This window comes from Rhincodon typus, chromosome 37 (assembly GCF_021869965.1).
Source record: "Rhincodon typus isolate 14 chromosome 37, sRhiTyp1.1, whole genome shotgun sequence".
Lineage (NCBI taxonomy): Eukaryota > Metazoa > Chordata > Chondrichthyes > Orectolobiformes > Rhincodontidae > Rhincodon > Rhincodon typus.
Window position 1 is genome coordinate 17,247,164 of NC_063368.1, and position 13,285 is coordinate 17,260,448.

A 13,285-nucleotide genomic window follows, 5' to 3' on the forward strand; every position below is an offset into this window, starting at 1 on the left:
TCTGTCTGCCATCCCCCGAACATCACATACTCAAACACACAATCCCAGTAAATCAAATATTTCCTCCCCCATCAGGGATTAATTTCTATTTTGAAAAGAATTTTCTTAAACTGTATTCCACCTTGAGCCACGGGGAGGAGAACCTTTGTGGCTTAGAGTGAAATTTATCCCTAAATCAACACCAATTTCTCTGTTTATTCGTGGGATTTTTTTTTTTAAATTAACTCTTGGATGTGGGTGGCTGGGCCAATGTTTTCTTGCCCATCCCTAGTTACCCCTTGAGAAGGTGGTGGTAAACTGCCTTCTTGAACCTTCACAGTCCATGTGCTGTGGAGAATGTAGGCATCATTTGCCAAACCAGCATTTGTTACCCATCCCTGGTTGCCCCATGAATGGAGTGGCTTGCTCAGCCTTTTCAGGGGGTGGTTAAGAGTCAACCACATTGCTAAGGGTCTGGAGTCACGTGTAGGCCAGAACGGATATGGGCAGCAGATTTCCTTCCCTAAAATGCGTTGCTGAACCAGATGAGTTTTTTATGAAAATTAGAGGGTTATATTGGGTATCGTTCTAAATTTGATTAATTAAATTGCTGAGAGGGGATTTGAACCAATGTCTGTATGGTGTTGGTCTTGGCTTCTGGAATGTTGGTCCACTCACATTAATGTTTTACTACCATCTTTAACTCGTGTGGCCTCACTTATCTCAAGAATATTAGTCATTATTCAATTGCAGTAAGTGGGATCTTACCAATTGGCTGTGACATGCCCTGTGTACTCGATTGGCAACCTATACTCTTCCCCTGTGGTATTCTCTTCCTCAGAGAGCAGAGGGGGCTGGTTCATTGAATGTATTAAGGCTGGGTTAGACAGAGCTTCCATCAGTAAAGCATTGATGTTGTGGGAACCGAAAAAGTGGAGCTGTAGGCACAATCAGATCCACCATCATCTTGTTGAATGGATGTATGGGCTCAAGGGGCTGAATGGCCTATTCTTGCTCCTAATTCTTTTGGGATAGCAGGGCAAATAGACAATGGGCATTAAAAGCCACTCCAGTCAGCAATGGCCACGTCTCAAAAACGATGTTCGTTGCCGCTTTGCGGTCAGTGGGATCTTCCTGTACAGAAACCAACTGCTGGATTCCCTTACAGTGATTGTCTTTACTTTGCAATGTCCTGAGCTTGTGAGAGATGCTATATAAATGCAAGTTCTACCTATATGTAATAGTTGATTGAAATTGGGTATGCAACCAATGCTGGATGTACCCAGCAGGAATCTGATTCTCAGATAAGGTGGGCTGAATGGCCTTCCTTTGCTAAGCTTGCATTGTGATCCTGTGCACCCAAGTAAAATGTAAAGCTACATATCCTTGAGTCGTCAGCACAGAAACAGGCCTGACCAGTCCACGCTGGTATTAGTCCTGCAATTGAACATCTTCTTAGGGTTAAAGGGTAGAGGGAGAAAGTGGGAACAGGGGACGATCAGCCATGATGAAATTCATAGAATCCCGACAGTGTGGAAACAGGCATTTCAGGCCAACAAGTCCACACCAACCTTCAGAGCGTCCCACCCAGACCCATACCTCATAACCCACCTAATCTACACATCCCTGAACACTATGGGCAATTTAACAAGGCCAATCCACCCTAACCTGCACATCTTTGGACTGTGGGAGGAAACTGGAGCACCCAGAGGAAACCCATGCAGACACAGGGAGAATGTGCAAACTCCACACAGACGGTCGCCCGAGGGTGGAATTGCACCCAGGTCCCTGGTGCTGTGAGGCAGCAGTGCTAACCACTGAGCCACCGCACCAATATTGAATGGTAGAGCAGGCTCGAAGGGCCAAATGGCCTACCCTTGCTCCTATTTTCTTTGTTTCCTATTGCGCTAACCTATCAAAGTGCCTTTTTATTGCTTTTCTTCCCCATGCACTTCCTAATCCCCTCTTAAAAAGAATGACTCACTGTAAAACCGAGGAAAGTCAGGGGGCAGGGGAGTGGGTGGCTGAGTCAAGGGGGTGCCAGGTTAGTCTGGTGGTTTGGGGGGTTGGGGGGCATTAGAATGGTTTGGAGTGTGGGCAGCTCAGATCAAAGTCAGGGGAATGGGGACAGTCAGGACAGAGAAAGGGGGTGTATTCAGGTGGTTGGGAGGTGGCCGGGTCAGATCTAGGGAGGAATGGGGTGGGTTAGAGAGGGTCAATGGGGCAGTCAGTTCACGTGTGTGGTTGAATGTCTGGTTGGTAATCGAGGGTAGCCAGGGTTTTAGGTGTGCAGTTGATGGGATGAGTAATTGAGGGAGTAGTTGGGTGGGGCCAAGCTGCGTGGGCAGGGGAGGGGCAGTCAAAGGGTAATAGCATGGTTTAAGAGGGGGCAACTGAGGGGACAGTGCCAGTCATCAGAAGTCAGTGACTGGGGGAATCAGATACGCACTTACCCAGGAATTAGACAGCATTGTAATCTGGGTAACTCTGCAGGCAATCTCCTTGGAACTGCCCCAAGTCTCCTGCTCTGGCTCCGAGCCTCTGTGGAGATTCCCAGAGAGCAGGTGAACCGCCTATCGGAAATTCAGCCATCCCAGACCATTCCCAGGTAGGTCAGGGTCTCCACAGGGTCCAGCAGAGCATCTTCGATGGGATATCCAGTCTGGAACAATCCAAAGAGCAGAAGAGCTGGCCCATTACACTCTCATGAACATACTGCAGGCAAAACCAGCTTCTTGTCCATCAGTTCTCTCTCACTCTGGCTGATTTGCTGGGATAAGCGCTCCCCGATGTTCTATTTCAGTGTTGATTTTGCCATTTATTATTTCACAGGCTGACATCAGCCCTCCCTGAGTGAGTGATAATTGAGAATTAGCCACGCAGAGTGAAACCGGCTCCACTTGTCAGGATGACAAGTCGCCCTGCATTACATTCGTAAGGCAGCTATTTTTGAACAGTTCGATAGCTTTTCAAGGCCAACGCTGCTCATGCCAGCCCACAACTGAGCAGATTTATTGAATTAAACCTCACAGCAAGTTATGTCCCCTCCATTATCGGACCAATACTATGGGGCAGAGAAGATGTAGACTATCTTTGTCGTGGGATGAGGGTGTCGCTGGCTGGGACATCCCTAGTTGCCCTTGAGAAGGTGATGGTGAGTTCTCTTTGCGAAATGTTGCAGTCCATGTGCTGTAGGTAGACCCACATAATGCCGATAGCCAGGGAATTCCAGGATTTTGACCCAGCAACAGTGTGGGAACGGCGATGTATTTCCAAGTCAGGATGGTGAGTGGCTTGCAGGGGAACTTGCAGGGGGTGGTGTTCCCACATATCTGCTGCCCCTTGTCCTTCTAGATGGAAGTGGCCATGGGCTTAGTAGGTGCTGTCTAAGGAGCCTCAGTGAGTTTCTGCAGTGCATCTTGTAGATGCGATGTGGAGGTGCCAGTGTTGGACTGGGGTTGGGCAAGGTCATAAGTCGCAAAACACCAGGTTATAGTCCCAACAGGTTTATTTGCAATCACCAGCTTTCTGAGCGCTGCTCCTTCATCAAGTAAAGCCCACTTCACCTGACAAAGAGGCAGTGCTCCAAAGCTTGTGATTGCAAATAAACTTGTTGGGACTATAACCTTGTAACTCCTCATCTTGTAGATGGTACACACTGCTGATGCTGAGTGTTGGTGGGGGAGGGGGTGGATGTTTGAGTTGATTTCATTCAGCTATATGGTTTCCTCTGTCATTCAACACTCTGCAACCTCATGGCCACTTTCCCAACCCATCCCTGGGATTCACTCTGTGGTCAAACTTCAATTGATCTCAGTTTTGATCAGCCATGATCCTAATGACTGATGTTTCAATTTGATTGAGCAAGATCCCGGGTCCTGTGTGTCAGTTACAACATGATAGATCTAGGTTCAACGTTATGTCACCTTTCTCTTCCCCCATGACAGTAGAGTTCCAACAAGTTACCAGCTTGTGAGGTGGGCAGTGGGGTTGGGGAAGGGGGGAGGGGTGTGGGGGTGGAGAAGAAGCAAGATGACGCCTGATTAAAATTAGGTGAAATCCCAGATCATGTAACTTTGGGATAATATGATTTCCTGAACCAGTCTCATTGCTGCCTAAGCAAGGCCCCATCTACTGTGTCAAGTGAAGGGAAAAGATTCAACAGCCTCTAGTTTAGAGAAGGACTGATGCACTCTCACACCGTCATGGCCAATATCTAACTCCCATCTTAAAACGGACAATCTGGTCATGAACACATTGCTGTTTGTGGGAGCTTGCTGTGCAGAAATTGGGTGCTCCTGCTACATTACATTCAAGGCTATGCTTCAACAAATATGACATCAATGTTGTCCCAGAGGGCTGTGCTCCCATTAAAGAGAGGGATGGCCGTGGTGAGTTTAACCTGAGGGTCACCACGCCTCAGGTGAAGTGGCCAAGTTTGAGATGGCCAAGTAACCTCAGAAAATGAGGGAATTAAACCTATGCTGTTAACATCACTCTGCATCACAAGTTAGCTTCCCGAGGTAACAGACCCCCTCCATCGCTGACTGGGGTGCACTGAGGAGAAGTGAGAGGTGCTCAGCAAATGGAAATTCTTTCTGTTTCTTGGAGCAGGGGAAAGACTGAGAAACCATGTTGTACAGTTCAGGATTGAGGCCTACTCCAAGGGAGCGATAACTGTAGTGACAGGTGGGACAGTGGCCAAGATTCAGCAGTTGGCCATTCAGGCCTGGGATGAGGAGAAAACTCTTCACTCAGATCCGTCTCTAGAATTCACTGCATCACAAAGCTGTAGCTTAGTCATCAACTTTATTCAGGACTGAGGCTTTTGGACACTGAAGGAAGCAATGGAAATAGGAAAAGCAGAGTCATACAGCAAGGAAACAGACTCTTTGGCCTAACTAGTCCATGCTGAACTTAATCCTAAACTAAACTAGTCTGACCTCCCTGCTCCTGGCCAATATCCCTCCAAACGTTTCCTATTCATGTACTTATTTGAGAGTCTTTTAAACGTTGTAACTTTCTCAGGAAGTTCATTCCACACGTAAACCATCCTCTGTGTAAAAAAAATTGCCCATCATGTCATTTTTAAATCTCTCTCCTCTCACCTTAAAAATGTGTCCCCTAGTCTTGAAATGCCCCACCCTAGGGAAAAAATGCCTACCATTAACCCTACCTATACCCTTCATGAATTTGTAATCCTCGATAAGGTCACCTATGAATGTTAAAGAACCAAAATGAATAAAAACCTTATATTAGTGGAGTATAATAACCAAAATAAAGCTTTAATAAATCTTTAAGTAAGCCTGCAATCTCAGGAACAGCTGTAATTGAGGGAGAAGACCAGCCATGTTTTTGTTGAATGATGAAGCAGACTTAAGGGTCCAACTGATCTAAGATAACACGGTGTAGAGAAATGAAGAAGGGTCTCGACCTGAAACGTCAGCTTTACTGCTCCTCTGATGCTGCTTGGCCTGCTGTGTTCATCCAGCTCTGCACCGTGTTATCAGATTCTCCAGCATCGGCAGTTCCTACTATCTCGTCCAATTGATCTATTCCTTTTTCCTGTAATTTATGCCTTTCTCAGGCACCCCCTACCCCCAACCCTGGCCTGTGCCCCGCTGAAGCAGCTGTAAATCCAGTCAGTCAACAAACCAGAAATTTCTACACAGCATCTGTCGCTGGGATCTGAGAGAGTCAGCGGACTGAAATACCCTCAGCTGTCAGCCACACTCCAGTGCCCACCATACACATGGAGCAACCCGTGTAGCGATGTCTCTCACAAAGGGCTGCAGTAACAACACAACATCTGCACAACGTGAGGTTGAGCGACCGGGGAACCAGGGTGGGGGTGCAGGGGAGGGGTGAATACATACATGTCTATCCTGCTTTTCACAGCCACACCCCAGAGCAATCAATGAATTAATCTTTGAAACGTGGTCAATGTCATCATGTCTGAATTGTAAATGTGTGTGTGTACACCCAGGATCATAGAAAAGAGGAGCAGGAGTAAGCCATTCGGCCCTTCAAGCCTGCTCTGCCATTCAATATGATCATGGCTGATCATCCAACTCAGTCCCAGTTCCCACCTTCTCGCCCACACCCTTTGCAGTGATTGGAACAAGGACCAGGTGGATCTCATTGACTACGAGATCCTCGACTGGGGTTGTTAACCTGGGCTAATCAGGGAGCCCTGGCTGACAGATATAAACAGGAGATTCAGAGAGTCTCCTTATTCTAGGGACTGGTTCTGGGCAGGCTGATCAGAGCCTGTGTACTGTGCACATGGAAATAAAGGGTGACTTGATGACAGGGTACTGGCCTCTGTGTAGTTATTTCACCTTTTGATCCCTTTAACATCAAGAACTACATCCAACTTGTTATTAAAAACTTTTGATGTTTTGTCCTCATCTGCTTTCTGTGGCAGAGAATTCCACAGGCTCCCCAATCTCTGGATGAAGACATTTCTCCTCATCTCAGTCCTAAATAGAGGGTTTGAGCTACAGGGAGAGGCTGAATAGGCTGGGCCTATTTTCCCTGGAGCGTCGTAGACTGAGGGGTAACATTACAGAAGTTTGTAAAATTATGAATCTCATGGATATGTTGAATAGCCAAGGTCTTTTCCATAGGGCAGGGGAATCCAAAACTAGGTTTAAGGTGAGAGGGGAAAGATTTAACAGGGACCTAAGGAGCATCTTTTCCACACAGAGAGTGGTGCGTATATGTAACGAGCTGCCAGAGGAAATGGTGGAGGCTGGTACAATTACAACATTTAAAAGGCACTGAATGGTTATATGAATAGGGAGGATTTAGAGGGATATGGGCCAAATGCTGGTGAATGGGACTACATTATTTTAGGATATCTGGTCAGCATGGACGAGTTGAACCAAAGGGGCTGTTTCCATGCTGCACATCTCTATGCCTCTATGACTCTACCCTGTATCCTTAGAATGTGAGCCCTGGTTTTGTACTTCCCTGTCATTGGGAACATCCATCCTGTTCTATCCTGCCTGGTCCTGTTAGAATTCTATAGGATGCACCCCCATTCTTCAAAACCACAGCAAGATCCCACAATGTGGCAGTGGGCAATGTTTTTCTAACAATGTTAGTTGGTTCTTCTTCAAAATAGCGCCTGTGGACTCTCACGTTCAATGATATCTAAAAAAAACTTAATGAACCATTGGTTTGACTGTGGTAGTTTGTGTTTAGAATCCTTGTTTCAAATTTCTCAGTAACTCAGCAAGTGAGCGGGTCTTTTTATAAGAACAGTACCTGGGATAAGAGACTAGCACAGAGAGATTGAAGAAGAAAGAGTACTGCCTCTGGAGCAGGCAAGGTTCAGCAGAAAATTCTTAGAGGGGTTTAAACTGAAGGAAGTACTCTTGTTGCAGGAAGGTTTAGCACAGAAATTGCTGGAGAAACTCAGCAGGTCTGGCAGCTTCTGTGGAGAGAAATCGGTCGTGTTTTGTGTCCAGTGACCCTTCCTCAGTTCTGATTCAATTCAATTCCAGAAGGTTTAGCACAGATTTGACAGAATTTATCCAGAAAAGGAAAGGGGAGATTGTCTTTGTCCAATGAGTCGTGATGATCTAAACTATGTCCTGACAGCTGAGGACAAATTCGACAGTAACTTCCAAAAGGAACTGGAAGAACTGTGGATGCTGGAAATCAGAAACAAAAACAAAAATTGCTGGAAAAGCTCAGCAGGTCTGGCAGCATCTGTGGACAGAAATCAGAGTTAATGTTTGGCTTGAGTAACCCTTCCTCAGAAGTTCTAAGTTCTGTGCCTGTTGGTTCATTAATGTCCTTTAGGAAAGGAAAGCTGTTGTCCCTTAGCAGGTCTGACCCTAGATGTGACTCCAGACCCACACCATAGAGTCATGCAGTGCAGAAACGGACTCTACAGTCTAACCAGTCCATGCCTATCATAATCCCAAAATAAACTAGTCCCTCTTGCCTACACTTGGCCCATATCCCTCCAAGCCTTTTCTATTCCTGTACTTATCCAAATGTCTTTTAAACATTGTCACTATACCTGGATCCACCTCTTCCTTTGACAGTACGAACCACTCTCTGTGTAAATAGCTGCCCCTCATGTCCTTTTTAAATCTTACCCCTCTCATCTTAAAAATATGCCCCCTCGTTTTGAACTCCCCACTCTAGGGAAAAGACCCTTGGTATCCACCTTATCCATGCCCCTCATGAAATGAGAACCCTCTATAAGGTCACCCCCTCAGCCTCCTACCCTCCAGCGGAAAACAAAAGTTTAGTTTGTTGCTAATTGTCCTTCTGCAGTGGCCTGGTGAATGCCTCAATCGGAACAAGAAGAGACCATTCAGCTTCATGAGACTGTTACGCCATTCAGTGAGATTAGGGTTAACTTCCCTGAAGGAAGAGCCAGTAAAACATGCAAATGATACTGGTCCGTCTCATCTTGTGTACGTCAAAAAGCTGTAGTCTTGTGGTGTCTGTAACCATTGTCCATTGCTGTAAAAACCCACCTGGTTCACTTATTTTCTTTAGGAAAAGAAGGATGGCCCTAAAGAAAGGAGCTGTAGTAGGGTAGTGATGTTACTAAGCTAGTTAATCTGCAACCCCTGTGCTCTGAGAGTATGGGTTCAATTCCCACTGTGGCAGCTAGTGAAATGTGAATGGAATAATAGAAAGCCCAGTCTGTTTCTTTTTTATTTAAACAAAACCCTCGGGTTCATGAAAATCCTTAGAGAAGGAAGTCTGCCATCCTTACCCAGCCTGGCTTACACGTGACTCCAGACCCACAGCCATGTGGTTGACCTGCCCTGTGAAATGGCCTTCACATGTGACTCAGGACAAGAGGTAGCTCAGGATGAACAATAAACAGTGACACCGACCTCCAATGAAGAAATAAAAGAAAACAAATTAGTTGTACATTCATTTCCAAGAATCTGTATTTTTGTCTCACCCTTGGCCGCAATTTAAATCCATCTACATGCCTTGGCCCCGTATTCCCTTGTATCCTCAGAGGTCACTCCCCTATCCATCTTGCATTCAAAATAAAAACCGAAAGAACTGTGGATGCTGTGAATCCGGAACAAAAACAGAAGTTGCTAGAAAAACTCAGCAGGTCTGGCAGCATCTGTGAAGAAAAAAAAATCAGAGTTAACGTTTCGGGTCCGGTGACCCTTCCTCACCGGACCCAAAACGTTAACTCTGACTTTTTTCTTCACAGATGCTGCTAGACCTGCTGAGCTTTTCCAGCAACTTCTGTTTTTGTTCGCGTTCAAAATGATGAAGCGTCTTTTGTCGGGACATCAACCGCAGTTGTGCCACACTTTTGTGTGAAGGTATCTGAAAGTCCTGCTTTGTCTTTATGGTTAAGGTCCCCTCAACTACCTCATCCCACAGAGAAGGAAGTCTCCCTCTATCTGACCACATAGAAGGCCTGTGGTGAGGGCAGCTTAGCAACTGGCTTCCACAAGAACCATCGAGAAATCATTGGGTAGCACAGGTTCATCACTCTCGGTGCCTTCAGTGATTGGATCTCTCTCTCTTCCCCTCCTCCCACCTGGGCTGATCTCTGTCTACACTTTGTCAGCAACCACATTTCGAAAGAAATTGATCGCAAAGCCTTTGGAGAGAATCCTAACATTGTCGGAAGTAAAGCAAAGGCCATTCCAGTTTTCCCCAGCAGCCAATCTCCTTCACTCACCAACAGAACTTCCCCTTGTGCCCACAAGATGGAGCAATGCTCCAGAATTTGAGCTCAGAATCAATGTATTACCATATGTATAGAATCGAAGATACAGCAGAAAAACAGCCCATTTGGCCCATCTGCTTGGTGCTTGTTCTCTTGTTGGGAGTCTCTTCATTTCACCTTATCTGCTTAACTTTCTTTCTTTCATGTCTGTTTCTGTCAAATGATAAATACCCTTCTGATACATAGAGATATTTAACTATGTGAGAAAGTGTTAGGTAAATGCAAGTTGTTGTATGTGGGGGAGGGTGGGGCTCAGAAACTAGGGGCCACAAATATTAGGCAGCACCCGATAAATCCAAAAGTGAACAGAGGAGAAACACCTTTAAGCTCAGAGAGCAGGGCCCTCACTACCACAGGGAATGCTTGAGCTGAAAAGCATATGTTCATGTATAAACACAGGAAAGAAATGGAAGGATATAATGATGGGGTGGGCTCAAGTTGGGGGCATGTGCAAGGAATGTCCTGTGCAGTATAAACACCAGCATGGAGCTGGTGGGCCAAATGGCCTGTTTCTGTACTGCAAGTTCAATCACCTTAAATGCAATCATTCCCTGTGGGAACGATTTTCATCACTCTCAGAGTAAAACTCTTACCCCTGAATACATTGGATTTATTAGTGATCATTTCTGATCGTAAGGTTTTAACTAAACACTTCTGATCTGGAACTTTTAACTAAACTCTACTTACACTGAGGTAAACTCTTTGCTAACAATCCTAAACCAACTGCCTTTCTCAGGAACAACTGCTTTACACATGGAATTTCAGCCAAAACTTCTGCAGACTGTACCAAACTGAAACTAAAAAGCTTTCTTATCCACATTCTGGGTGTTTCCCTGAATCCAAAATAAGAGAGCCCAGATGCATATCCCAGTGTGAAAATATCTTCACTACATCTACCCTGTCAAACTCAGTCACAGGCACAGCCTAAGGACATTAAGCAGGTTGTTTGGGACTAAGATGAGGAGAAATGTCTTCACCTAGAGAGTGGGGATCCTGTGGAATTCTCTGCCACAGACTGAGGCCAAAACATTGAATGTTTTCAAGAAAGACTTATATATCATCCTTAGGGCTAAAGGGATCTTAGGAGATGGGGAGAAAGCAGGAATGGGGTACTGTGTTAGATGATCTATCATGAATGGCAGAGCAGACTCGAAGGGCCATATGGCCTATTCCTGCTCCTACTCTCGATATCTAACTCTAAACAACTTCATAATCAGATCCACCAATTACCACACATCACAGAAACAGACTCTTCAGTTGATCCAGTCCATGCCGACCATAATTCGAAACCAAATTAATTCCACCTGTCTGCTCCTGGCCCATATCCATCCAAATCTTTCCTATCCATGAACTTATCCAAATGTCTTTTAAACGTTGTAACTGTATCCACATCCACCACTTCCTCTGGAAGTTCATTCCACCCACGTACCACCCCCTGTGTAAAAAATTTGCCCCTTATGTTTTATTTAAATCCCTCTCTTCTCACCTTAAAAATGTGCCCCCTAGTCTTGAAATCACCCATCCTAGGGAAAAGACAACTACCATTAACTCTATCTGTAACCCTCATGGTTTTATAAACTTCTATAAGGTCATGTCTCAACGTCCTACTCTCCAGTGAAAAAAGTCCCAGCCTATCCAGCCTTTCTTTATAAATCTAGCCTTCCATACCCGGCAACATCCTGATAAATCTCTTCTGAACCCTCTCCAGTTTAATAATATCTTTCCTATAACTGGGTGACCAGAACTGGACATAATTCTCCAGAAGTCTCACCAACGTCCTGTATAACCTCAATATGACTTCCCAACTTCTATACTCAAAGAACTGAGTAATGAAGACGAGTGTACCAAACACCTTTTTAATCACCATCTCTGTATGTCAGTTCCAAAATTCTGAATTCCAAATCACTATTGAAATCAAATCTCACCATCTGCCTTGGTGGGATTTGATCCCAGGTCCCCAGGACATTAGTCTGAGCCTCTGTATCACTAGTGTTATTGAATTCATTTTAAATATGTCCATCGTTTGGGTAGAGAACTGTCCTGCCATTCTTTGTAGGTGTAGGGGACCTCAGCTAATCCCTCCTCAACAAGAGGGCACCTCCGACACTGCAGCACTGCCTCAGCACTGGATTTCGTGCTGAGATCTCTGGAATGGGATTTAAATCCCCCGCCTTTTAAACTAAGGGTGAGGGTGTTATCCACTGAGCCACAGCAGCATCAGTCTTCCAGGAGGCAATAGTACTGAGTTTTCAGAGAGGGCCAAGAATATAATGGGAAAGATATTTCAACGTGAAAGATTAAATTCAGTTGTAAGGACTGTGTCTTTGTATTTACATTTTTCTTATGATAGGGACTGAACTGAGAAAGAGCTGTTTTAAAAAGCTGTGTTAAAAGGATTGTTACAGTTTTGAAACAAGTCATCTGATACCCATGACAAACATTGTACACAACAGATTGAATAAACAGTAATTGCAGTTTGAGTTGCGGGCAATTTGGAACTAAGGGAGTGGTGCAGTTACAGTTTTTGTTGACAACAAGAAGTTGATTGGTCAATGGACTAGTGTCTAATGACCTTTTTCCCTGCCAATACCTGTGTGATTCATTCTCAGGTAGCTCAATAGCTTGGAGCTGGGAATAAGTAAGAGAGAGAAAGAGAAGTATATCGTTCTTCTCCAGCTCAGGAGCAATCTATCTGTTCTCTGCAGTCAAAGTTTATGGTAAGCCTGAAAAAAACTAGTTTATCTTCCCTGAAGTAGTTGTTGTAAGCTGTGACTTTTAACAAATAAGTCATGGATGTTTACAAAGGAACCCACCATCCTGGATCTCTTATCAATCAGTGGAAGCATTTGTAGAAAGATGATTGAACAATGTTCTGGCTAGTACAAGAGTCATAAAGATCATCTCAACAACAGAATCTGGTGTTTTCCTTCATCTGTATTATCTACCAATACCAAACACAAGTCCCCATTGAATCAGAGATAGTAGGAACTGCAGATGCTGGTCCCTATTGCCTTTGTTTCCAATCTTGTCCTGACCATGAGCTACCAAATATTGTTATGGCTAATGAGGGGATAACGGGGTTGATTACATATCAGGTAGTAGGAAAACATCAACACATAATTAAACCAATGTACTATCCTGGTTATACATAACACATTCCCTGAGAAGTTGTCAGTGAAAATCTTCTGAAGAAGTCATTGGACCCAAAACATTAACTCTGTTTCTCTCTCTGCAGATGCTGCCAGACCTGTGAACTTCTCCAGCACTTTGTTTTTGTTTCAAAATCCCTATAACATTGGACAATAAATAGTTAATTCTCCATGTGTTTTGAAGTAAATCAGGTCATTGTACTTTCCCCAATGTCTCAGAACGATGATAAGATCACAAGATCACTGCGCCACGCATTGCAGCAGTGACACTGAGCAGGGTAAAAGAATCTCAGGCTGAGTTGCTCCTTTTAGCCTTTTTTTTAAATTCACTCATGGATGTCACTGGCTGGGCCAACATTTATTAACCATCCCTAATTTCTCTGAAGAAGATAGTGCAGCGCTGCCTTCTTGAAATGCTGTA

General features: G+C 44.7%; 1 protein-coding gene across 2 annotated transcripts in view; it reads left to right on the forward strand.

Moving 5' to 3' along the window:
• Positions 1 to 13,034, forward strand: part of tbc1d17 (TBC1 domain family, member 17) — a 64,779-nt gene extending 51,745 nt beyond the window's left edge. For both annotated transcript variants that reach the window (XM_048617707.1, XM_048617706.1), the window contains exon 17: positions 12,951 to 13,034. In XM_048617707.1, the coding sequence (XP_048473664.1) occupies positions 12,951 to 12,968 (18 nt within the window). In that variant the 3' untranslated portion in view covers positions 12,969 to 13,034. The remainder of the gene's footprint in view (positions 1 to 12,950) is intronic.
• Positions 13,035 to 13,285: the final 251 nt, after the last annotated feature.